This window comes from Opisthocomus hoazin, chromosome Z, assembly GCF_030867145.1.
Source record: "Opisthocomus hoazin isolate bOpiHoa1 chromosome Z, bOpiHoa1.hap1, whole genome shotgun sequence".
Taxonomy (NCBI): Eukaryota; Metazoa; Chordata; class Aves; order Opisthocomiformes; family Opisthocomidae; genus Opisthocomus; species Opisthocomus hoazin.
Window position 1 is genome coordinate 25580292 of NC_134454.1, and position 25827 is coordinate 25606118.

General features: G+C 39.9%; 1 protein-coding gene across 5 annotated transcripts in view; it reads left to right on the plus strand.

Annotated features, from left to right (window-relative positions):
- The window catches only part of ADAMTSL1 (ADAMTS like 1), a 466061-nt gene that overhangs the window by 294751 nt on the left and 145483 nt on the right, over positions 1–25827 (plus strand). For 4 of the 5 annotated variants that reach the window (XR_012761943.1, XM_075411537.1, XM_075411538.1 and 1 more), the window contains 2 exons: positions 2754–2799; positions 15633–15869. The exons of the other annotated variant lie outside the window; for it this stretch is intronic. Coding sequence is in view for 3 of the 4 variants with exons in the window: in XM_075411537.1 (XP_075267652.1) it covers positions 2754–2799; positions 15633–15869 (283 nt within the window). In the remaining variant the exon portion in view is untranslated. The remainder of the gene's footprint in view (positions 1–2753; positions 2800–15632; positions 15870–25827) is intronic. 5 annotated transcript variants of the gene reach the window in all.

The following is a 25827-nucleotide window of genomic DNA, read 5'->3' on the forward strand; positions in this document are numbered from 1 at the left end:
GTAAAGCGTCCATGCTGAGATATGGGACCCGTACCATAAATTTGAACCTTGCCAAGAGTAAAAAACTGAGTCTGGCTTGGTGTCGTGCAAGATGCATTGTGTTTCACTCTAGCAGGATAAAGTTCGCTAGATAGTTTCAGCTTCCCTGTTTTAACCAAAGACAGGGTCAGAAACAGGATTTACTTTTAAAAATCAAAATCTATGCCCCCAAAAATCTGCTATTTGAATTTTTTTTTTCAGAGTGTTTTTAACCATCTATTTTTGTCTACAAATCCTATGATTCTGAATCCAAAAGTAGATATTTGAGTTTAAGAGAGCCTGGAATACTGTCCTAAAGCAGCATAGGTTGGAAACACAAACTACTCTGCACGTGAAAATATATCAGCTCAGGCTGAAAGCAGTTTGCTTGCTTTTTGTTGATGGGTAATAACTGGGACACTAATGAGCTTAAACAACAGAACCCCAAATTTCGGTCTCGGAAAGGGGACAAGGGGAGTTTTGCAAGAGTGATTCCTAGTGTTCATGAATCATCACAGCACTAGCTGCATCCAGAATTGCACGTTTGTTCTGAACAACCCTGACCATTAGCCAAATGGGGGAAACTGGAAGAAAAATCTGAATAGTTCTGTGGCATGTGTATAATGAAAGTACTTATTCTTTTCCCTAACACAAAGAACAAGTGAAAAGCTAGTGGGTTTTCATTTCAAAACAGGCAATACGAAGAAATTGTGAAAAGAAGATGAAACTGTGAGGCAGCCAATAGAAAGGAAATCTAAATTTCTCTGGCGGTTCAATGGTTTTGAGGTTAGCAAATTACGATGATTGAAATTGTCGTAACAGCAGGTCTGTGTGAAGCAAAGAGATGTCTGATTGACTTGTATGGCATTTCTGAGAGATAGATGGGGCATGTGTCAAGCTTGCTGAACAAGTTATTCAATGTGGTGTACAAGGCCTGCACTAGGGCTGCCTGCATGCTGTATAACATACTTTTTTCTTTGCTACCTATTGGTGTAAATAAAGAGTACCTCTGTTGAATGTAGTGGAGTGTAAACAGATTTGGCCTGCACCACAGGGTCTCTACCAGCTTGTCTGTATTGATCAGAAATAACTGGGATAGTGGTGGGGTTGCTTGGGGTTTTTTTCATTTTTTTGGTTCACAGCCTATTGTGAATATAATTTTTATTATTTTACTACTAAAACTATTTTTTGCTAGTGCTAGATACTCTGTGCACACTTTTCACTTTTGTACATGCTCTCAATCGAAATTTACTTGATTTAATTATATAACATTACAAAAGCATTGAATTAGTGGTATTTCTATTATGCTTTTAATAGCATTCTTTAGATACCAGATGCCACACAACAGAATGTTTTAACTTTCTGCTTACATTTCTTCCAAATATGTGATACTGTTTCTCTACTTGTTTGTCACCTCTTGTGAACATTTATACCACTGTGATATGTTTGCAAAACTGTGTTTTGCCCTGATTTTGTACTCACATAGGTGTAAGTGACAAATGGAGCAATTTCCTAAGTAAGTCTTGTGGAGAAAGGTGTGAGGAAGGGTGACTTCAATAATTTAAAAGAACTCTGTTCGGTTTATTTTAGAGTTAACTCAGTATGGAAAAAGTTTCTTAGTTTTTAAAAAAATGAAGGAAAAAAGAACCACACAAATGCATGCAGATGCTGTCCTTTCTCTTGGATAATTCAGAATGGTTTGGATTTAAAACTTCGGTCTTGGCAGGCATTTAGTCCTAAAGGAATGTGTGCTTGTTAAATTCTGGCCAAAAAACAGAAAAAAAAAGGGAAAAAAATGAAAGTTGTGAAATTGAGAAATTAAAAATGTTAAGAATTCTATTTTGCTGAAGGATAATGTTTAAACGTCAAACCCTGCATTCTGATTTGTACTGAGGACCTCCACAGTGTATGCTGTCTGAACTCATAAAACACATGAATTTTCACCTAAGGTCAAATACCTGGAATACATGCAGCTAGGTGCTAAAAAGATATCTTGGTGTTGATCTTTCTTCTGGGAGCCCTGCCAGAATCAGGGCTGGTGTGGGTCTGCTGTGGGGGAAAAGGAGGAGAGCCATGGAGAGCGCACATTAGGGCACGTGCTCTCCTTGACCTCTGTTGGGCCCAGCTGCTCTGCCCGGATGTTGTTCTACAGCAGGGATCTGAGAGAAGAAAAGGGCTGGTGGATTTTGGGGGGAGGTTTTATGCTGTTCTTCTCCCCTCATATCAAACTGGGAAAAAGCCTTGTCCTGCTAACCTGTTATTTCATGCTGTTGCAGGCAAGTTTCCTTCCTCGCAGTGCACAGGTTGTTCCCCAGAAGAAAAAGCCCAGCTACTCAGACTGTGTCAGTGTTGAGGTGTGTGCCTGGGTAGACACAGAGCTGTGCCCTTGTGAAATCATTGTGGATAGCTGGGAGACACAGGGCATTATTAATGTGATTCAGATGTTGACTTCTGGCTAAGTTCTGTACTCTGACATCCAACCTTATTTATAAACTGGTGCCGCCTTCTACAAACTCATTTTTAAAGCAAAGGTAGGAAACCAAGGAGTTGTAGAGTTCATACCTCTGTGCCCATATAGGGACAGAGAGCCCTCTACTTTTGGCAGGAGGGTTGGTGGGGGGTTAGGTGATTAGAGTTCTTTGTAGGAAAGATGCTGACACAGTAAACTTTATGTGTTTGCTTTTTATATTTAGCTATTAATGGGTTTGGGTTTTTTTTTTAATTTTTGGACACAGGACCTGTGAAGGGCGAAACATCCGGTACAGGACATGCAGCAATGTGGTAAGTGAAGTATAGCTTTGATACGATACAAATCATCACATAGACAGTCATATCCATATCACATAAAATAATTTGGTAATGTGATAGTGAGAATACTGTAGCTATCTAAACTGCCTTCATACCACAAGACTGTGGTATGAACGGCACACCTTTGTCAGTTTCTTCAAAAGCTGGAAATATTAGGGCATAGTATGATGCTAAAACTGTTTGGAAGGGATTGCAATCACAGCCTTTCCAAATAGAGTGTCAGTGAAACTTCAGAGTTGCTCGTTACAACACCCCTGGAAGAATCAACACCACTCATGTTCCCAATATTACACTGGTAACCAGCTGGTTCACATTGTCTGTCAGGCTGGAGGATTAAGCTGTTAAGGATTGAAGACAAGTTAGTAAGAGATGTATGTTTCTGTTCACATCTGCCCTCCCAGCACTGGAATTCTGTTGCATGTCTTAGAAAAGCAGTTTTAGATAGCTTGCACAAGTGTTTTGGCCTTGTTTGATTTTTTATATATGGTGAATATAGTTTTCAGTACAATAAAGTACGAAACTTAACTTCTGTGCTCACGAAAGTGAAAGTGTGTTTTCACTGATGAAAATGGAAATAAAGACTTTCATATGGAAAGTTTTATTGGGTGCCAGGAATAGTAAAAGCTCTCAAATTACATGGAGAAATGTCAGTGTTACCAGTAAAGATGGAAAATGAAATCAAACATGCATTGGCCAAGCTTTCTCATGCCTGATAGGGACATATTCAGAAGCCTTTCAATAGATGCTTTGTCTAAAAAAGTTTAAAAGTTTAAGTTTAAATAATGAATACGCTCCCTCATATTTAGCTTATGTTTTATTCAAGAGACCACAGTTCATAACGAAAGAAACTGCTTCTATCTGAGCTGTAGTCTCCCATGCAGTAAGATTCCTCACACTTCTTCCTCTGAAATTTGTTCTGGATATATCCTTTCGGTCCCCAAAATCTCTCATCAGCTTCACTGACAACAACTAGAGTAGTCAATAAAGAGGTCTACTGGCTGATGAAGTTTAATTTTCATCTCTGAGGCACTTAGGCTACTCCATGCCCTCGGAGGGAACGGGAAGACTGATTTGTACCAGTGAAGCTGCATGCTATAGCTCTGTGGAATACAACACAAAAAGAAAAAAAAAAAAACCTACAAAGCTGTGTGGTGCAGTTGACATGCTGGAGGGAAGGGATGCCATCCAGAGGGACCTTAGTAGGCTCGAGAGTGGGCCCATGTGAAAATTATGAAGTCAAACAAGGCCAAGTGCAAAGAAGGTCCTACACATGGGTCAGGGCAATCCCAAGCACAAATACAAGCTGGGCAGAGAATGGATTGAGAGCACCCCTGAGGAGAAGGACTTGGGGGTGTTCGCTGACGGGAAGCTCAACGTGACCTGGCAATGTGCACTCACAGCCCAGAAGGCCAATCATATCCTGGGCTCCATCAAAAGCAGTGTGGCCAGCAGGTCAAGGGAGGTGATTCTGGCCCTCTACTCCACTCTTGTGAGACCCCATCTGGAGTCCTGCATCTGGCTCTGGAGCCCTCAGCACAAGAAACACATGGACCTGTTGAAGTGGGTCCAGAGGAGGGCCACAAAAGTGATCAGAGGGATGGAACACCGCTCCTATGCGGAAAGGCGGAGAGTTGGGGCTGTTCAGCCTGGAGAAGAGAAGACTCCAGGGACACTTTACAGCAGCCTTCCAGTACCTCAAGGGAGCCTACAAGAAAGCTGGAGAGGGACTTTTTACAAGGGCATGTAGTGATAGGACAAGGAGTAGTGGCTTTAAACTGGAAGAGGGTAGATCTACATTAGGTATAAGAAAGAAATTCTCTACTCTGAGGGTGGTGTGGCACTGGAACAGGTTGCCCAGAGAAGCTGTGGCTGCCCTCTCCCTGGAAGTGTTCCAGGCCAGGTTGCATGGGTCTTTGATCAACCTGGCCTAGTGGAAGACGTCCCTGCCCATAGCAGAGGGGTTGGATCTAGATGGTCTTTAAGGTCCCTTCCTACCCAAACCATTCCATGATTCTATGATAATAAAAATTACTGCTAAAGGCTAAGTGGACTCCAGTGACACCCACCAGTTTTCACGGAATCACAGAATCACAGAATTGTAGGGGTTGGAACGGATCTCTGTGGGTCATCTAGTCCAACACCCCTGCCGAAGCAGGGTCACCTAAAGCAGGTTGCACAGGACCACGTCTAGGCGGGTCTTGAATATCTCCAGAGAAGGAGAATCCACAACCTCCCTGGGCAATTTGTTCCAGTGCTCCGTCACCCTCAGAGTGAAGAAGTTCTTCCTCGTGTTCAGACGGAACTTCCTTTGCTTCAATTTGTGCCCATTGCCCCTTGTCCTGTCACTGGGCACCACTGAAAACAGTCTGGCCCCGTGCTCCTGACACCCACCTTTAAGATATTTATGAGCATTTATACGGCCCCCTCGCAGCCTTCTCTTCATCAGGCTAAACAAGCCCAGCTCCCTCAGCCTTTCCTCATAGGACAGATGCTCCAGTCCCCTCACCATCCTCGTAGACCTCCACTGGACTCTCTCCTCATCTTTCTTGAACTCGGGAGCCCAGAACTGGGCACAGTGCTCCAGATGCGGCCTCATAGGGCAGAGTAGAGGGGAAGGAGAACCTCCCTCGACCTACTGGCACACTCCTCTTGATTCACCCCAGGATCCCATTGGCCTTCTTGGCAACACGGGCACACTGCTGGCTCATGGTTAACTTGTCGTCCACCAGGACACCCAGGTCCCTCTCCACAGAGCTGCTCTCCAGCAGGTCCGCCTCAAGCCTGTACTGGTGCATGGGGTTGTTCCTCCCCAGGTGCAGGACCCTGCATTTGCCTTTGTTGAACTTCATCAGATTCCTCTCCGCCCAGCTCTCCAGCCTGTCCAGGTCTCGCTGAATGGCAGCACAGCCTGCTGGAGTATCCACCGCTCCTCCTAGTTTTGTGTCATCAGCAAACTTGCAGAGGGTACACTCTTAACTCTTCATCCAGGTCATTGATGAGGAAGTTGAACAAGGCTGGGCCCAGTACTGACCCCTGGGGGACACCACTTGTTACCAGCCTCCAACTAGACTCAGCGCCGCTGACGACAACACTCTGAGTTCTGCCATTCAGCCAGTTCTCAATCCACCTCACTGACCACTCATCCAGCCCACACTTCCTCAGCTTCCCTGGGAGGATGTTATGAGAGACAGTGTCAAAAGCCTTGCTGAAGTCGAGGTAGACAACATCCACTGCTTTCCCCTCATCTACCCAGCCAGTCATGCCATCATAGAAAGCTATCAGACTGGTCAAGCATGATTTCCCCTTGGTGAATCCATGTTGACTACTCCTGATAACCCTCTCTTCCTCCACTTGCTTGATGATGACCTCTAGAATGAGCTGCTCCATCATCTTTCCTGGGATGGGGGTGAGGCTGACTGGGCTGTAGTTCCCTGGGTCCTCCTTCTTGCCCTTTTTGAAGATTGGAGTGACACTGGCCTTTCTCCAGTCCTCGGGCACCTCTCCTGTCCTCCAGGACCTTTCAAAGATGATGGAGAGTGGCTGAGCAGTGACATTCACCAGCTCCCTCAGCACTCGTGGGTGCATTCCATCAGGGCCCGTGGGTTTGTGGGCATCCACATTGCTTAAGTGATCCCTCACACAGTCCTCCTCGACCAAGGGAAAGTCATGCTCTCTGTAGGCTTTCTCCTTTACCTCCAGGGCCTGGGATTCCTGAGGGCCTGCCTTGGCACTGAAGACTGAATCAAAGAAGACATTCAGTAACTCTGCCTTCTCTGCGTCCTCTGTCGCCAGGACACCCACCTCATTCAGCAGCGGCCCCACATTGTCCCTAGCCTTCCGTTTGCTGCTGATGTAGTTGAAGAAGCCCTTCTTCTTGTTTTCGACATCCCTTGCCTTGTTTTGGTTTGTGAATGCACGCATGTCGTAACAGTCCACTTCCCCTTCTGATCTGCCATTGTGTATGCTAAGAGCAGTGAGCAAACTAGCATCCTGCTCTGCTGCCATTTGCTGTTCCTGGATCACCCTGAGGAGAGGCTGGGGTTTCACCTGTGTCACAACCCTAATTTCGGAATCATTGACTTTAACTTTCAGAGATATGGAACAATTTTTTGAATTTTATTCTTAACTTAGGTCCTGTTTTGAAAATGTGCACCTGAACAGTTTTTCTTCAAATTAAAACCTTGCACAGTTTTGTCAGGCAATTCTCTTGCATACCTTGTATATGGCAATACTGGCTCCAGACTTTCCAACATAGCAGTGAGGCATGCAGATGCAGAACTTCTTAATTATTTCATACCAAATAATCCATACCAGAACTTTCAAGGTGCTTTACTATGCTAAAATCAGTGACAGTTTTGCCACTGAACTGTAAAGGCCCAGGACTGCATTTATGATTTTAACCCATTTTTTTGGAGAGGGTAAAGAATGGATTGTGCTATGTTGCTCTTTTCCTTAATAAAAGGACTAAATGAGTATTCATTCTTTTTTTTTTTTTGGTAAACCTGCAAAACTAGCAATAAATCAAAGTATTCTCAAGCTTCTGACTGCATCATACTTTGACCAGACCCTCCAAATACAGCTTTATGTCATAAGGAAAGTACTTGGCTGTATTCATTTTACAGACATTTGATTTCAGGGCAAAGCATTTTCTGTTTTTAAAGTATGTTGAGTCTTTGACTCTGATGTTATTCCTTTCCAATTTTTGTCCTTACTAATCTGAGATACTGTGCACCAGTATTCAGAATATCAGTCATTGCAAGGGCACTGCCACCATAATCAGCATCAGAACTTGTCGTAGGATCCCGCCACAGCCATGCTGATCTTCAGACCCCTGTTGGGTACCATTTTGAATACCTTGTGCAGCACCAGTGGAAACCTAAAACAGTTTGGGAACCCTGGATGTGCATCTCTGCACTGAAATACATTTTGTTACTGAATTGTGTAGCTGCACCACTGAAATACTGTTTGTCTCTTTCATAATAGTAAAAAAAAATGTATATGAAGTCTAACTGTCTTTATCTCCAAAATCCAAGGATACATACACATAAATTGGGTCTTGGAAAAAATTCATTAACACCGTGTCTTGTCATGGTATTCTACACTGGAAAATGCACACAATATTGTGTGTATTTTTGTTAACTTAGACTTCACCTTACAAAATTTCGTATACAAAGACACTGAAAATCAGAAGGATGGAACCTCCAGGCTCAGCAAGACCTATATTTTCATCCGTTAGATGACAGTCTGTTGCTTTAAAGGAAAATGAGAGCAAATTCCCCCTTTCCACCCCTGCAGATGAAACTAGCTATCATGCATTGTGGAAAATTCTATTTTGATTCTTGTGGAAATCAGTAAGTCCTGAAATACAAGCTTTCATTACCATTAGCTTGTGCATAATTTGAGGACTGATGCTATTGTTCATAAAATAACCAGTCTTTTTATTTTCTGCAAACTGTCTTTCTCTAGCTGGCATGTTTTTGTTTATATTACTGTCCTCTTACAGGAAAGGATGTGTAGTCGCTTATACTAAAAGCGAATTCTTTATTTCAGAGGTGAAATTGGAGAATGGAAGAATACTTCCTGGAGTCTGGCAATGTACACGTTTTCATAGGCACTATCATTTGTAAGATTTTGCTACAGCTGGTTTTAATTCACCCTGAAATTAAATTAAAGAGGCAAAAAAAAGAATGAGATAAAGAAAAAGAGAGGCAAGGGGAGAGAGGGGACGTCTATTTCTTCAGTGACCTTGAGATCCTTTCTAGGGATGCTTAACCGTTTTTCATAGTACAGACTATAAGAGGTATTGATACTGCTGTCTATAAAGCTTCAAGCAGTCCTTAAAAGAATTAATCCAGTCCAGTATGTTCACCACTTGCATTGTCTGGTGTTGATCAGAAACTGGAAAGATTATGAGTATGAAGCCACATGTGTAAATAGTAAAAGAAGGAATGAGGGAATCTGAAGATGATTTGGGGTTGAATTGCGTCTGTTCTTTTTCTTCTTACTATTCATATTGACTCCAAGTATGTTTCCAGCCATTTTAGAATATAATCATGGGAGTAGATAGGGACACTTTTTTTTTTCTCTAGTAAATTATTCTGAATGCAATCAAAACATGTTTTCCTATCGAGCTGGGTTGTGATACTAAACATTATGCAAAATAAATAAAAATACTTCCAAACTGTGAGTAGGATTTTTTTACCAGTTCGTTTGTTTTTTATAGCTAGCATTCTCTCTGTTCCTTCTTCTAGGCATGTTCTTAGACGCCAGGTTCTCTCCAGCTTCGGTACCACCTCACTTGTCCTTTCTTTTTTGCAGCCATTCTGACACTACCCTGTTTTTTGCTTTCTCTTCCCCCATTTACATAAAAATCTATCTGAAGGATGTTTGTTGGAATGTCTGCTGTCTTCATGCCTTCTCTCTTCTTTCTCCTCAATTATCAGATGCCTTTTTGTGATTAAAAACATTTTTATTTTCCTTGATATTTTTTCTTTTATTACATTGCTTTCTGAATCAGGCCAGGAAAAAATGAGGTGCATGAGACTGTCACTTCATTCACAAAGGACTTTGCTTTTCATATTTACTTGCCTATACCTGCCAGTGTGATGATGAATGCTACGTATAAAGCAGCTTTTTACATTTTGCTGTTTGACATGAAAATAGACAATGCTGGAAGCTGCACAGCATTACTAGCTCTTTTGAAAAGGTTTAGGGCTGTTCTGTTAAGCCTAAGATAAAATTTGTAGATGGTAGATCCCATTAATCAGACTACCAAAACCTGTAAACACCATCTGCAGCTATTTTTTATATATACTTCACTTTCTTCACTTGGCTGAAATACCAACTGTAATGACATCCCCCATTTTTTGGCTTGCATTTAGACAAGCTACTTCCACCCCTGTTTCTTATCAGCTCACGTGGCATTTTGCACACAGCAGTACCAATATTGCCCATTTTACTTTCAACAAAATGACACTATCATCTTTCCATACACCAAAGCCCAGCCTGTTCGAAAGTGTCAGCACTAAACTTCCATATAAGTGCAGAATTTTCAGAAACATTGGCTGGTGTGTATGAGAAGTATCATCACTAGGTAAAATTTTTACAGAGCTACAAAAATGTTTAGTAGGATTTAATTTTTCTACCCTCTGGTAGCTAGAAATGCCATGTGAACTCTTTTGCAATCAAATTTCCCAGTCTGCATTTTACAGTAAAATAAAATTTAAAAAAAAAGGTATAACCACTAGACATATCTCCTTACTAACACCAGATCTACTTCATGTCAATTTACTTTTTAAGTAGAAATTCTTCCAAATTCTGACCATTTATTGTGACTACAATCTCTTCTTCAAAATACTTGATTTTAATAACTACCATCTTGTTTCTAAATGGGTGCATTGTGTTGTCTAGGAGTTATTTTCTTGTACTTGGAAGCAAATGGTTTTAGTATGTTACTAAAGGTAATAGCTTTGACTTCTGGGCTTGTTATCTTCTCAGCAAGCAGACCTGTGAATCTTTGACTATTAAAAAACAGAACAAAAAACCCTGGTGTCTTGAAGTTGTCAGAGAAAGCTATAGTATAAGCCCTTCTTGATGTAAGCAGCTAAACGTGATCCTAACCTATTTAGAAGTTCACAGAGATAGACTGGTGAAAAATTTGGCTGCAAGAAACTTAATTCAAGCACGGCATTCAGCAAGTCTTCAAGGCCAAGTGGAGTTTCCATTAAATTCCTGCATCTCCTAAGTCTCTGTACTTTTATCAAGTTCTTATTTAGTCTCAGGAAGCCCGTGCTTGAGGACCTCAGGCTTTCTTTCTCAGTGGGAAATCAGTGTGGCTGAAACACCATGCATACTTCATGGAACTGGTTCAATAAGCTGTTCTGTCAGATGCTGCACAGAGTAGTCCAGTTGTTAGTAATTTTTTGCAGAGAGGAAAAGCTCCAGGTATAGTAAATCATTCTTGGCCTCTGCAAATATACAAGCACACATACTGTAAACTGTTTTAAGGTTCTTCAACTGTTTCCACCTATTGCAGCTTAGATATGATCTTCCACATTTCACCCACTAAGTAAACTTTAAAAAGCCTGACCTTCTTTTGTCCCATGAAATCTGATCTACCTATCACCATCAAGGGACATCTGGGATTCATCTTATCTTTTCCACTAGTTTGTTGATTAATAAAAATTGTTTTGAATGGGATTCAAACAAGGCAAAACTCCATGAACCTTATGAATTACAATAGGGTCAAATAAGAGGCCAAGTTAAAAAAAATAATTGTATGTGAGGAAGAGAGTGAAGCCATAATATGGCCATCATTAGGTGCTTAAAAGGTGAAGATGAAACTCCTGAGTTTATTTTAAAATAGATTTCATACATCAAAGGGGTTTCTGACCATATTTAAAATCATATATATTGTCATTGCAATGGAGAAAATCTTGACCTGATAGGATGAATGGAGATTACATGTATCCAGCACAGGCTCAGTGCTTCAGGAATGTCTCATGAGCCTTCACAGGCTAAAGAACATGAAACAGCCATCTAGGACTCCTAGAGTTAGAGGAGGAACAGTTGGTTCCTACTCACTGAAAATCTTCTCTAAAAAGTTTTAATGAATAGGAAGGTTGAAGGTAAACAGAGTTGCACAAGACTTACAAGTTTATTAGTTCTTTCTGATACTTCAAGTAGTGCAATGGCAGCAGTTCCCCCTGTCTGCAGGGGCCCACAGATAATTTCCGAAAGAAAACATAACTGGTAAAATTTGAGTATAGCACCAAAGCTGGAGTAACGTGAAGCAGGACTGTGGTGCTTTTGCAGCCAGATACCAGTGCTGCTGCTTGCTCCAAGCCAAACAGAGTCGATGTGGATGTGGTTAGCAAAATACCTTGCAGAACTACATAACCCATGTAAATATATGCTACCTTGGGTTCACTGCTAAGCTGACTTGGCCTGTGGCTGCTGACTGCCTCGAAGTGTGGGCACACCCTTGTCTGTCAATCTGTTGTGTGGCTAGGCAAACTGCATACTGGTAGATAGCTTCCAGGATCAGACCCTTAGGTGGAGTAAAATGTAACTTCACTCAAGCCAATGAAGCAGTGCTAGCTGGCAGCTGTAGAGGATGCTCTTCCACCAAGCCTCCATTCACATACGGAAAGCAGGCTGATTTTTTAAAAAGGGAAAAAGACTCTGTGGAGTCAGAGTCCACAATTTCTCCTGTCCAGGAGCCAGAACTGCAGAAATGAGGCAAAGGAAGACTGTCTTGAAATGGCAAATGCTCATATCTAGAGGTGTGAAAAGTGTTTAGAAAAAAATAGCAATTTACTGCTTGAACAAATATGCAACAAAACACTGGCTCTGCTTATCTGTTGTTACAGCAACTACAATACTCATTTATAGGCTGTGAGCTTATATTTATTTTTCATTACATGATTGCACAAAGGCCATCACAAAGAGGCTCTGATCTCCACAGACGTGTAATACAAACAGTAAATGGTAAGTTTAAAAAGCAAAAAAACCCCATGGACAAGAGATTAATAAGCAGTGCCAAGTTCTGTACAGTTCCTGCTTTTTCAGTCTCAGTGACGTGTGTATAATTATGGGCAACATGTTGACCACTACTTTTCTTAACATTATCCGTTTTGGTATAAAAAAACATTACAAAGGTTATGCAGGTGTTATGCTTGTAGGTGCAAGTACACATTCTTCCCTAACTGGAAGCAAAGTTCCCTCCTGAGGGAAAGGGGTCTTCAAGGCCTGCAGGTAGATTTAGGGTTCAGGATTTCAGTAGGAGAAAAATGGTGGGCCAGACTGTGAGCTGTTTTCATATCCGTGTGCCAAGATAAGTATGCATGTCTGTGTTTCTGATTGATTGAATGTATGCTTTGAATGGCTTCAAGTTTCACATGAAAAGTTTTTTAAACACAAGCTTTACTATTTAAATCCATTGTTTTATTTTGATCATGATATCAAAGACTAGAAGTATATAGTATCTGTCCTGGTCACCTGCCGTGTCCTGAAACTTGTTATGTTGACTGTACTTTTTTTCTTTCTTTGATTTAAAAATAAAATTCAACACAACAAACATAGCATTGAATACTGTACAAAGCAGGATTATGCGCTCTGTATGTTGTGTGCTTTATTGGGCCTTTCTGTCTTTGTAAAAATAAAGCTATTGCAAGCCAGTAAGTTTTGAAGGTAGAGCCAAGCTTGAACCAAACAAGAGAGTTGGCTTGGATCTCTGCAACAAGCCTAAGCCAAGCCAATAGACCTGATTGTATTCATTTATGGATAGAAAAATTCAGAGAAGTGTATGCACCAGAAGATTTTGTGGCAGGAAATAAGGCCACAGTGTTCCTCTTTGCTTGTCTCTTCTCTGTTTGAAAATAGAGCTATACCAGATCTGGGGTCAAGCTATGACTGTCTTGTTCATTCTTTGTTTAAAAGCAGAACATAAAGACCACTTCTTCTCTAATTACACATCTATAGAGCAATAATGAATTTCCCCCATATATTTCTGCTCTCTTCACTCTGAGCTGCTGTCCAGACTTTGTCCTGTATGAACAGTTTGCACAGATCACAAAAAGGGCCTGATTTCCTTTAGGTTTTTCTGGAGATGTTAAAATCAAACTGAAATACTTCCAATATTTTACTTTCTTTTTAATCTTTCATAACATACGAATAGAAAAACTGTTTGCTGTCTTAGTCTTCCAGCAGTAAAATTCCAGTTATGAGCTTGGACTTTCAACCTCCACTTTCCAAAAGGATGAATGAGCTTTAGATTATTGCTTTTTGATACATATTTTTCTAGATGAAGATTTAGCCCAAACCCTTTATTTCTTTTACACCTTGATCCATTTAACTTTTTATAGCAGGAACACTATTCCCTTGTACTTAGACAACAGAACTTTTGACTGGAGCTTGACGCATTACTTTTGGCCTGCATCACACTCACATACAAAGCAAATTAAATGAAAGTTTGCTCTTACGGTACAAAGCAAATTAGCTGAAGACCTGTGGCTTAAGGCCATGGCGCGTGTGTGTGTATAGTTCACTAGAAGAAATGTTTAGAGTGGTGTGATCCAACATCGTTCAACATTCAAACAAAATAGGCATAGCCATATTGCCCCTACACAGTGAATGAGAGGCCAGATTGTTTATCCTGGATTTGATCCAAGGGTAAACAAACAACAAATTTATACCGAAGATTCTGCCAGTTTGCTTCAAGAGGAGATTTGAAATCTTAATTTTTAAGACAGGTTTTATTTTACACCGTAATAGTAAAAAATGATCCATTAATGTCATATGTTGACATGCAGCCCCCATGCCATTCATGTCAAAAGTCACAATAATCCATACTCTTTAAAAAAAGAAGAAAAGCTTTAATGAATGAAGGTGTAGAAAGAGGTCTGAGAAACAGAGGTGATTATTTAAACCTGAGAAGAGACATTTTGCCTCAACAGCAGCAAGACTTTCCTAGCTGGGAGGATAAGAAGTCTGTGAATAAGCTTGCCATTAATGTTGTTTGATTTTCTATACGGTGAATTAGTTTGAGGACAGAGAATACAGGCATATTACAAGGATATTTTCTAGCTATGTGGTTGTATTTACATCAAAATCATTCCCTATCAAGTCTATAATTAACATTTATGATTCTCTATTAAAAAAATGTTACGGTCCTCAAGCAAAGGGTATAACAGGTGTGCATTTCACCTGTTATTAGACCAGGTACCATTGAGAAGCAGTTTTCTTTACAACAACGAGGTGGAGGACTATGGAACCTTAATAATCTGAGGCAGCCATATTGGCAACAATTGCTTTTTTGTCACAGTTCTCATGATTTTTAACATTTTTCCTAAAGCTTGGCTCCTGTGTTCCTGTAATTATTTCAGAAATTCAGGTTACTTCTAAAAAAAAAAGCAATTAATCTCTAGCCTTTGTGCTTGCTTGCACAGGAAAATTTCAAGTATCATTCTTCAATGACAAAAAACTAGGAAGGAAGTAAAAAGAACTCATGTTTATTTTGCCTGAAGTGTCATGATTTTAAAGCTCTTGCTGTTTTGAGAACCTGACTCACGGTTTTCAGTGCTAAATGATGGCAAGAAAGTGTAGGTGGGGAAGAAAACCTTCATGTTCTCAACAACAAGACACTTTAAGCTGTATGAGTGGTCTTTGTTTTTCCTAACAGATATACTGGATTTCTATGTCTCACAAACCTCCTGAAGGTTAAACAAAGCAGCGTTTTAAAAGTCCTCCTAGTAAAATAATACTAAGTTGCTAATTACGGAAGTTATGAAAACTTAGGATAAAGACATGCAAATATGTATCACATTTTTCTGATTCTTATTGCCCCACCAACAGATTTAGGTCAATGAGGTGAAAAAAAGCTAGTGAGAAGAGTTTAAATAAACAAACAATTAAATCACGTAATACTTCTTTCTTTCTCTTTAAACGAAGAGGAACATTTGGCCGGAAAAGACTGGCTTTGCACACACACTTCACATATGTGCACAAGTGGAAAGAGAATCAGCAAGAGCATTTCGGGGCTGTTGTTCAGACGTGTACAGTGCATTTCATATGTCTCAAGCATATTTACACATGGTCTTGATGTTCTTTCAATACTTTTGCATAAAGAAGAAAGAAAGGTATAACTACCCAGTTGAATTATGTGTAGCTGTAGCTATTTCAATCAGTCTTTGTCTAAACAGAATAACTCTCTACATCTGGCAGCTGTGGAGTGCAGCCAGCTGCATGATACTGCAACTGGCTGTCCTGAATGGACCTCCTGACCTTTTCCTCCTTCTTTTCTGCAGGACTGCCCTCCAGATGCAGGTGATTTTCGTGGTCAGCAGTGCTCTGCTCACAACGATGTTAAGTACCAGGGACAGTTTTATGAGTGGCTTCCCGTCTCTAACGACCCCGACAACCCATGCTCGCTGAAGTGCCAGGCCAGAGGAATGGCTCTGGTTGTGGAGCTGGCACCGAAGGTTCTGGATGGGACCCGGTGCTACACTGAATCCCTGGACATGTGCATCAGTGGCTTGTGCCAAGTAAGGAGAGAAGCCCTACCTTAACACCTTTCCTTGTGACTCCTCCCCTCAGATCTCTTTCACACACTCTCTCTCCTTCTTCATACTTGTATCATTTTAGGGTCTTCGTTTTAATTATGTGTTTTCCTTCTTCTAAGTTGACTTCTTCTACCTTGTTTGGAATAGGTCTGAAAATTCAAAGGTTAGTTTCTGACTTTACGCTGATTCCTGGGAGGGGGAGGGGTTAAGAATGTATTCTTATGTTTTGAACTGTTTTGTATAGTTACCTGCTGCAGCAGATCTCATTTGAAAGCATCACAAGAAAATAACGTTTTAGCTTTTGATTTGGATATACTGAAGTTTTCCAAGTCTATGAAATTACGTTATCTTTAAGGATTATTTCTTCCTGTAAGTCACAAACCACTTCACAGCAGGTGAGGTGGGAAACTGGAACATCTGCCATTGATTTGGTACAGGACTAAGCAAGCTGTTACATCTCCTTGGGCCACAGCTTCTCTCTTTGTTAAATGTGAGATATGGGGACTATATAACCCTTCACTTCACAGTGCATGAAGATCTATCGGTCATTCAAGCAATTTATTTGCATCCTAATTTGTTGTTATATTACCTTTGTGCTTTTACTTATGTATTGTTACTCTTTTGAACCTATCTAAATCAGTATTGTCTCTCGAACTGCATGTAGGCTTACAGGCTGATGGATGGGAGGACATTTGCACTTTGTCTATTAAGTACTGAACACACCTGAATCTCAGAAAAGGTTGGGTCTAGATTCATATTTCAGTGCCCAGTGTCTTCAAACCTATGTAGATTTGATGAGTTGTTGGCTTTCTAGTGTATTTTCAGCCACTTTATGTGCCTTTGGAAGCTTTCCTCCCTGTTTCCTTTGTCTCTGATTTTCTGTTCTGAGCCAGAAGCAGTCCTGCAGTAAAAGAAACAGAGTAGCCAGTTATTGGGCTGATCTCATTTGTGATCTGAAGACCTCTAGACCTCTTGACCCCAGCCAAGCATACACTTTTCTCCAAATTCCAGATTGCCTAATGAGACAGACTAATTTCAGTCGTCTTTTGTGTTTTTTAATATTTTAAAAATTTAACTGGAGGCACAGGAATCTGGATGGGGAAATGTTTCAAAGTATTCTGCCCATAGTGCCCTCGAAATTAGGAGCAGTGCATTGAGACTCTGTGTCAGGCTGATTTCTGTTTTGGTCCGAATGTGAAGCATACCTTTCCCAGAAAACCTTCTCTTAGGAACAGAGCTCATAAACATCCACTACTAAAACAAACTCACTTGCATTCTCATGACACCTCTTACTCCTGGAAAGCTGAAGGTAGCTGCACTGTTACAGCTATGAACATGGATGTTATTTCCTAACTGCCTCTGTGGTTAACGTAAGTATTTAGAAAATAGACAAGTACACTAGCACTAGCGTCCCTGAGGAATTTCTACCTTGGTAGAATAATTTTTAATGCATAAACACAATGACTGTGTATTTTCCATGATCTTCAGCATTCAGCTACTTCATCAACATTTTCCACATTTTTGACAATTACTGCATAATTTTTGAGGATGGTCAAAAAAAGATATTAAAATACAAATGCTTATGCTGCATTCCTCACAGTGAATAATTTCAGATTTTTGAGTGTGTTTAATTTAAAGGAACTCAAAATATTCTTGTCACAGTATATCCCTGGTAGCCAGTCATATCTTTATGACAGTGGAGGTAATACATTAGAAAGTTTGTAAGTAGATTTGCCTTAATTCTATGCTTTAGGACTGCATCTGCTTTACTCTCCATCACAGCAATGGCTAATACTATCTAAGCAGTCCAGAAAGGTAAACAGTAATAAATTTGCCAGAATTAATGGAGAACCTTCTTTGAAAGTAACATTCTTCCACGACCTCTATGAAAGATCTTTTAAAAGAATGGGAAACCATTGTATTATGGAAGAACAAAGTGCAGTGTTCTTACTCTTTAACGTTTGTGCGAATAAGCTTTCTTCTATAAGCATAGTGAATGCATGTAAATTTCAGAGACAAAATATGATATTAGAGGTTCTTTTTATTCATTTGCAGTAATAGCTGCAGGCTACGACTTACCTAAAATGGTTAACACACTCTAAACATAACAATCACAGGTCTCAGTAGTTTGTAAGAGTTCATAATGATCCCGGGGGTTCAACAACACTTTCACGAGATGTCTCTGGAAGTGTGTGACTTGGGGCAGTGCAGCAAATAGCTGTAATAATACACAGGCATGGTCTGTCACACTGCAAACAATGCAGTCCCCTGAGATTTGTTTTCATTCTAAGGTCCTAGAGATTAAAAAGCAGTATTCTGTTTGTTAACAGGTTCTTTGCAAGCAGTAATTACTCAGGGGTTGAAAGGTGTATTTTCTGGAGAGCTCAGAGCAAAAGTACTGAAAGCAGCTAGAAGTTTGCCATCATAGTGGCCTTGCATTGATTCAAGTATTATTTGACGACGTCCTTATTACAGAGGAGTGCATAGACTTTTATTGTATGTTCTGATTACACCCCTAGGCATGACTTTTTTACACTGTAGTTGGCAACCAAGAAGGAATTGAATGTCGTTCAGCTAGAACATTTTATAAAACATATAAACATGCTTATTCAGTTACAGTCTGTGCAAGAATCCTGAATTAGTAAAAGTGACGTTAGGATCAGTGTATGCTTTTGTCGACGTAGTGCATTTTTTTCCAGTGGATCAAACAATTGTGTTGGCTCTCTGAACTAACCACAGGGATATTTCTCAGCATGTGAGACTAGGGCAAGCCTATGGCCTGTTGTGTGCTCACAGGCTGTTCCTGAGACTATTAATGGCAGAAATGCAGAGGTAGTTGTATTGCCTTCTGTGTGCTTCAGTACTCTTTCCTGATCAGAAGGTGCTGTTTTTCACTCTCATTGGCAAATATGCATTTGTTCACAAGATGCAACATTTGGAAACTACAAAGTCCCTCTCTCACATTAATCCCTTCATTTTTCATGTTGTTTGGAGGTTTAGAATTACCAGTAGCTTAGTGGCATATTTATGAGTCTTTGCTTAACTGCTAGTTATTGAGCTGAAGTCTTTGTTCTACTTGCTGGCCACCTGCTAGTTAAATTTAAAGTCAGAAGAGACTTCTGGCTGTATTCAGGACAAGCAAAGCCACCTTTGTATGTAGAACAAGCTGTATCCGTGAATCTTTTATTCAGTGAAGCGTATGGTTAGAAATTCTTAAAAATATGTTAAAAATATTTTCATTTACAGAAGTAGAGTATGGAAGAGATTATGCAGTTGCTGATTCAGACATGTTTCATGACATAGGACAGTACACATGACTGTGCCAGTTCAGGAAACGTGCAAGCTGTGTGTGCCTTGCCTCTCCCCATATCACGTAAACATAATTGTGTTTAGCTCCTGTGACAAGATGGGCTGTATCTTGCCGTTATTCTTTGTGTAAAACACCTAAGAAATTAAAGGGAATAGATTTCTGAGCATTGTTTTTTTCTTTCTGGAGTTTTACTTGTAAATCCATAGGTGACAGAGATTGAGCAACACCATTTTTCAAATCAAAAACTCTTTTTGTAACACCTTTTAGCTCTTCCTAATTCTGTTGTTCCTCTTAACCAATTTAAATCCCTTTCTGCGTGGATACCTGTATTATTTGGGTCCCTTTTTATTTTTCCTTTTTAAAAAAACACAGATTACTTCTCAGATGTAATCTTTGAGTTGTTTTGAGCTTACCTCGGGGTACAGTATGCTCCATTGGTATAATGCAGTTAGTTTGAACCAGGATGCTGATGTCAATAGAATGTTCATTAACAGAAATAGGGCTTTAATGTTCCACATTAGGAAATGTTTATATGGATAGAATTAACGGGGATCCAGTGCAAAACACATCTGAAAACTTCAAATTTCTAGTTTATATTTCCCTGTTTTTAAAATAAATAATGTACTTTAAGTGCATTATTGGGTTTTGAGGACATAAGCAATGTCTGTGTACAGCATTTGGAGATACAAAGTTGGAGTTACTGGTCTCACTTTGCCAGCGATCCTGGGTTGCACCTGTGAAACTCAATAAACTGTCTATACTTTGTGGAAGCAGCATTTCGGACTCACTATTGAATGTTCACACTGAAGTAACAAGAGTTTCCTGTTCAGCTTCACATTCTCTGAGGACAAGAGCTTTGAAAAACTTCTGTCTCCACTATTAACAGCAAAAATTCATTGTCAATAGTATTGCTTCTTGACTATTGTAATGATACTTTTCCACATCAGAAAAAATTGAGTTCTATTTCTTTTGAAATATCTCATATTATGCTTTTTTTTAAAACCAAGTTTGTTCATTCTCAACACACTTCATATCATCATGGCAACAAAAAGAGGGAATCACTACACTAAGCATTTGTGTTAGAACACTGATTTCTCCACTCTGCTTCAGCTCACACCTAGTGTTTAATCTCTCTCAAAAGGAAAAAACAGGAATCTTTTCTGGATTTTCCCTTCATTCGTTCCTCTTCCTTCCTTCCTTCCTTCCTTCCTTCCTTCCTTCCTTCCTTCCTTCCTTCCTTCCTTCCTTCCTTCCTTCCTTCCTTCCTTCCTTCCTTCCTTCCTTCCTTCCTTCCTTCCTTCCTTCCTTCCTTCCTTCCTTCCTTCCTTCCTTCTCCTGCATGTTACCCCATTTCCCTGCCACAGTCAAAACATCTTGCATTTCTCTGTTTCTGCAGCAGCAGAAATAGTTCATTTTCATTTTGGGCTTTTTCTGTTTTCCTTATCCTTTTCACTGGTTCTTCCTGTTATCATAGTCTTCGTACTTGGTTCTCTCTCAATATAATTTTTGTGTCTGCTTGTGAGAATACCACAGATGTTCCTTTTGTTAACTCTGGCAATGAAAACCAAGAAAAACAGTCTTTTCTTTCTCACGTGGTTGATCAAAGATTATCCAAGGTTTCTTCTATCTCCAGTACTGATGGCAGAATCTACATGTTGCTGTGTAACACCAGATCAGGATTTTTTTTTTAATAACTAGTATTTTTTTTACTAAATATGTGGCCAGAAGTAAGATGCTGCACAGTGCTTCCAAAAAGTGGGTCCTGTCAAAACCATAGCCAGATCCTCACCTCATGTAAATGAGTACCACTTCCCTGAAGTCACATTCATGAACGAGCAGCTTGCAGTCTGGACAGTTTCTTTTGCTTACACAAGTGGAATGGCCCTCCACTTCTGCTGTCCTTTCCTCCTTCCCAGCCCAGGGATCCCAGCTTCACCGCAACCAGGGAAGTGAAAATACACCAGTTTCCCTATCCACTCAGAATCACTGCCTCCCCTCCATTGTCACAGCCATTTACTCCTTTCATGTACTTCTCTTTTTTGTTTTGTGTTCTTGGTTTGGTTTGGTTTGGTTTGGTTTGGTTTGGTTTGGTTTGGTTTGGTTTGGTTTGGTTTGGTTTGGTTTGGTTTGGTTTGGTTTGTCTGGGCTGCAATACAAGCCTCAACAAAGTGTGTAATTTGGAGTCTTGCTTTAGGTGTTTCAGCCACAGCATAGGACAACATGAATCCTTCTCTATGAAAAATTATGACATCTTCTACAAAGCTTATGTCGTTTCCACATTGAACATTTAGACATTGAAAATGTCCATAACCAGATCACTCCCTTTTAGCTAACTGTTGAAAGGTTGCAACTATGTAAGGTCTCACATCAAAGGCAAAAACTGTAGCCACTGTCTGTGAAAGATAATGTGATTTTTATTGCAAAAATCTGAAAAAAAGAATGATTCTAGAATTAATAGCAAAATTTAGTTGAAAGGTGTCTATTGAAGTGTCAAAACCAGTCTTGCTAGCCCAAGAAATTGATGAGATGCTTGTTTGGGGTATGTTAAACACCAACTGGTTTCTTATACATGCAGATGTATAAGACCTATGTACTTCTTTAAATTTCTTCAAAGAATCAAGATAAAAGAGATCTACTTTTGCTTTCTGTTATTTCACTGTGAATTGGAATAATTTGACAGCATCTCTCAGACTGTTCTACTCTTGAAAAAACATATCTGATCTTAATTGTATAAGTATTATTACTACTATTGCTACTTCTGTTATGGTTGTTGATGTTGTTTTTATTAAAGACCATAAAACTATTTCGTATATAAGGTGGAATAACAGAATGAATAATATTATAGCTCTAACAGCAGGATTAGATCCAATGATAAAAAACCTGGTCATTTCTAAGAAGATGTTTCAGTAAGTTCTTTACTACAAAAAAATTGCTCAGGATTGGAGAAAGTGCTTTTGTTTCTTCTCCCACTACTGACCATCTTTCTCCATTACATTCTTTCAGTTTTACAGGTTGTTAGTTAAAGAGAGCTGCATCCTGGAAATACTTATCTTAATGTCTACCATTTATGATAATATTAAATCATCCTTTGCAGACTACTAGCAAATACTACTAGAGGTAGTGGTTAACTTTGCTGATTTATTGATTCCTAAGACTTTTTCCTTCTGAGCTGCATAGTAAATTCAAGACAGCTGACTAGCTTAGTTTCCTTAGTTACCTAACAGACAGCAAAAAGTAGCTGTAACGGAAGAGTATAATATGGACTCAGGCTGAAAAAAACCCGATTTTAAAAAACATTAGAAAATATTATTTAATAAAGTGCAATGGCTTGCTACAGCTTGTTTATTTTCGAAGTCAGTGTTGTAATAGAATTGTAGCCAACAAAACTCAGTTGAATTTCCAAAGCTATCAGTCATCTCAAACTGAGGCAGTGAATGCACTGCATTAACAATATTTTGCCAGAAATGTATTGATAGTTCCACACAACTTCTTCAAGAATAAAAGACTGGGCTTTTTCCAAATACTAGCATTAAGTACTGTTGCTTACTATTTTATTGTTCCTTATTTGCTGTTATAAATCTGTGATAGGTGAAGAAATTGATTGTGAAAGGAGATTCACCAATTCTAAAAATGCTTGTCATGTAAGGGGAAAATTATCTTCTGGATGGTCATATGCTGCTTTGTTAGGTAGGGCTTGGGGATTTAATAGGTGGAAAAAAACCACATAAATACTTAAAAGTGATAGATGAGAACATCTGTAATTATACAGAGGTCTGAAACTTACACACCTGATCTTTTCCCATGTCCTACTTCACAGATATTTTTGCAGACTTTTCTGCTGTGAAGATATATTTTGTTAAATAGTTTTTCTCACTGTATAATTACCAAAATTATTATGTTCTATATATACATACACTTAAAAGGCTCTATATATACACACATTTAAATGGCTCTATATATACTTACCTGCACTTCTATTTTTTTTTACATTAGAGACACAGACTTCACTGGCTGCCCATAATGTCAGAAGAGTGGAGAAATCTGCTCTCCCTTAACAAGATGACTGTGCTATATTGCCTGTCTATCGTGATTTCAGGATGGACAGTTTCTCTTTCTCCCTTGCATCTACAAAGCGGTGTTGCATGGATCCTTTACTGTTTCCAGCTCATCTTGAAACACAGAGCTAATCAGGATAACAGTGTCACTTAACACTGTGTTCAGTGTCCTTGGTGCGTGGATATTGTATTCACTGGCACAGTAAACGTGCTTAATACAGGTAAAATATGAATTTTAAAGAACATAGATTAGGTAGTGAACTCATCAGACTCTTGCATATTTATGAAACTGCCTGCAGCCCCAACTGTCTCTGCGGTATGTTCTTGGGGCACTGCTGCAGAAATCAGCACCTGGGCCCATGGCAGTACCTAGTTGTTCCTTAGCTTGGGACCTGATTGCTTTGCATGCCCTCCTCAGGCTCCTCAAGTCAGCTCCAGTTTTGAGGAAGGAGAAGGCCATGGCATTTTCCCACCCTGTCTGAAGGCCGGGAAGAAAATGGCCTGCATTTTTCCACCCCACAACACTCGTTTCTCTAATATTAGAGACTACTCTCATCCATTCTTGCTACCGGTAACAACAGGGATCACGTGTTTATTTTTACAAGATCTCATTTTTCTGCACTTTAATTTGGCATATTATCTGATTGTGAAAGCTCTGAGAGACAGTAATTTCCAGAAAGAGATTTTTACCTGTGTTGCTGTTTTGCATTCACACAAGAGGTCTGAAAGTACCTGTCATTTGCCTGTTTGATGGCAAAGTAGAGAAATGAATGGCCTTTATTCTGTTAATTCTCTACAAACAGACATAATTTGTGTTTCTACCAGTGTATATTCATTTTTAGAGACATTCAGTCCCCCATGCCATCTTCCAGTAATGATCTTTTTCTGCTGCCAAGGCTATGACAGAAGCCAAGTTAAAACAAAGGAAAGCACCGGGGAAAAAGAAAGTCTAGGTATTTACATGTTGCTGGGACTTCAGTCTCCTGTAGTTCAGCTATTTCTGGCTCCTGTTTGTAGCTGTCTTGCTTTTTTTTTTTTTCTTTTCTGAGCTATAAAGCACAGGAAAAAAAAAAGCAAAAGGTGTAATAATAACTGCAAAGATATTTTGTTCTAGTCTTTCAACAGAAACAATACCTGCTGTTACTCACAAGTAGACAAACTGCCTACTGTGGCTATGTCTTTGACCAGCAGTACACAGAGCACCTTCCTTTGCTGAGGGGGAAGCACATTGTAATTCAGGGACTTACTAAAAAGAAGAAATTCAAAAGAGCAGTTTGGAGAAACCTAAGAGTTCTGTTACAGTTACAAGGAAGTCATCTGTGTCCATATATTGCCTTGGCCCACCTAAATACCTGAGGTGGGTAGAGTGGCGCAGAAGGTTTAGGGCTATATGAAGATGGCAAGATGTCTGCGCTGGCTGGGCAGATTTAAGCGTCCCCACCAAAACAGGTGTATGGTTCTCACTGAAGACCATGGCAAGGCTTCCAATTACTGTGAAGATTCAGGACTGGGGGGCTGCGGGCATTTCAACTAGTTTCCACTGTCATCCCAGCTGTCTTACAGGGCGTGTATGCACTTCTCCTACTCACTGATTAGAAGGTTGGAATGCCATATACACTAAGTAGTTTCAGCGGTGGCTTGGGGACATGCAGTCTCTCTCAAGTACTTGAACTGTGAGTGAAATCTGTTCCTTGACAACACAAATTATGTGACTGCCTCAGGCATGAACAAGTCTGTGCTCTAGCTGTTAGTAGCAAAGCATTGCAGCTGGATCCCTATTGATCCAGCCGACAGCGGACCAGCTCCTGTCAACAAAAGTAGCCTGTCTGAGGGAAGGAAGCTTGTACACCCAACAGCACAGAGGTCTGAGTGGGAATATCAAGCATGTCATGAAGTCATCGGAGCTGACAAAGGATCACAGTCTAATGTCACGTGTCAGAAGTGCCAATTAAATGCTTTTATAGTTTAGTGCTTCGTAGTCTAGGATAAGAGAATGGGTCCAGAGGGCAGACTTTGCTGAATTTACTGTTGGTTTCTGAAGCATGTTGTTCTGAGGAAGCTGAAGAAGAGCTGACTTGATGAGTTTTGACTTACAACGGCCCTTGCAATCACATTCTGCTGTAGTGTTCTCGTCTTCTACAAAACCTGGCAAATCTTTCCCGTGGAAATGCTAAATAAGCTGTCCACCCAGACAATCTGTGCGATTCTTCTGGAGAAAATCAAGCATTTCAATAACGACCTACTACAGAGCACTGACTAAAAGAGTTTGGGTGGCAAGAATAAAGCAGAAACTCATTCTTACTCTGGCAGAATATGGACATGTGAACACAAATCCAGCCAAAAACAAAGAAAAGTGTGAATTAAATGGATAAATTAATATGAACAAAAGCATTTTTTCTTCCTCTTGTCATCTATTTATAAACTCTTGGAACTTAATTGTTTAAATGTTGCTTCTTACAGAATGGCAGCCCCTGGATTTCTGTATCATCAGAGAATGAAATAGATATGGCTTTGTTTCCACAACTGTGGGCTCTCCTGTGATGGCCCACATAATAAATTTTTTGGTTATGTATGA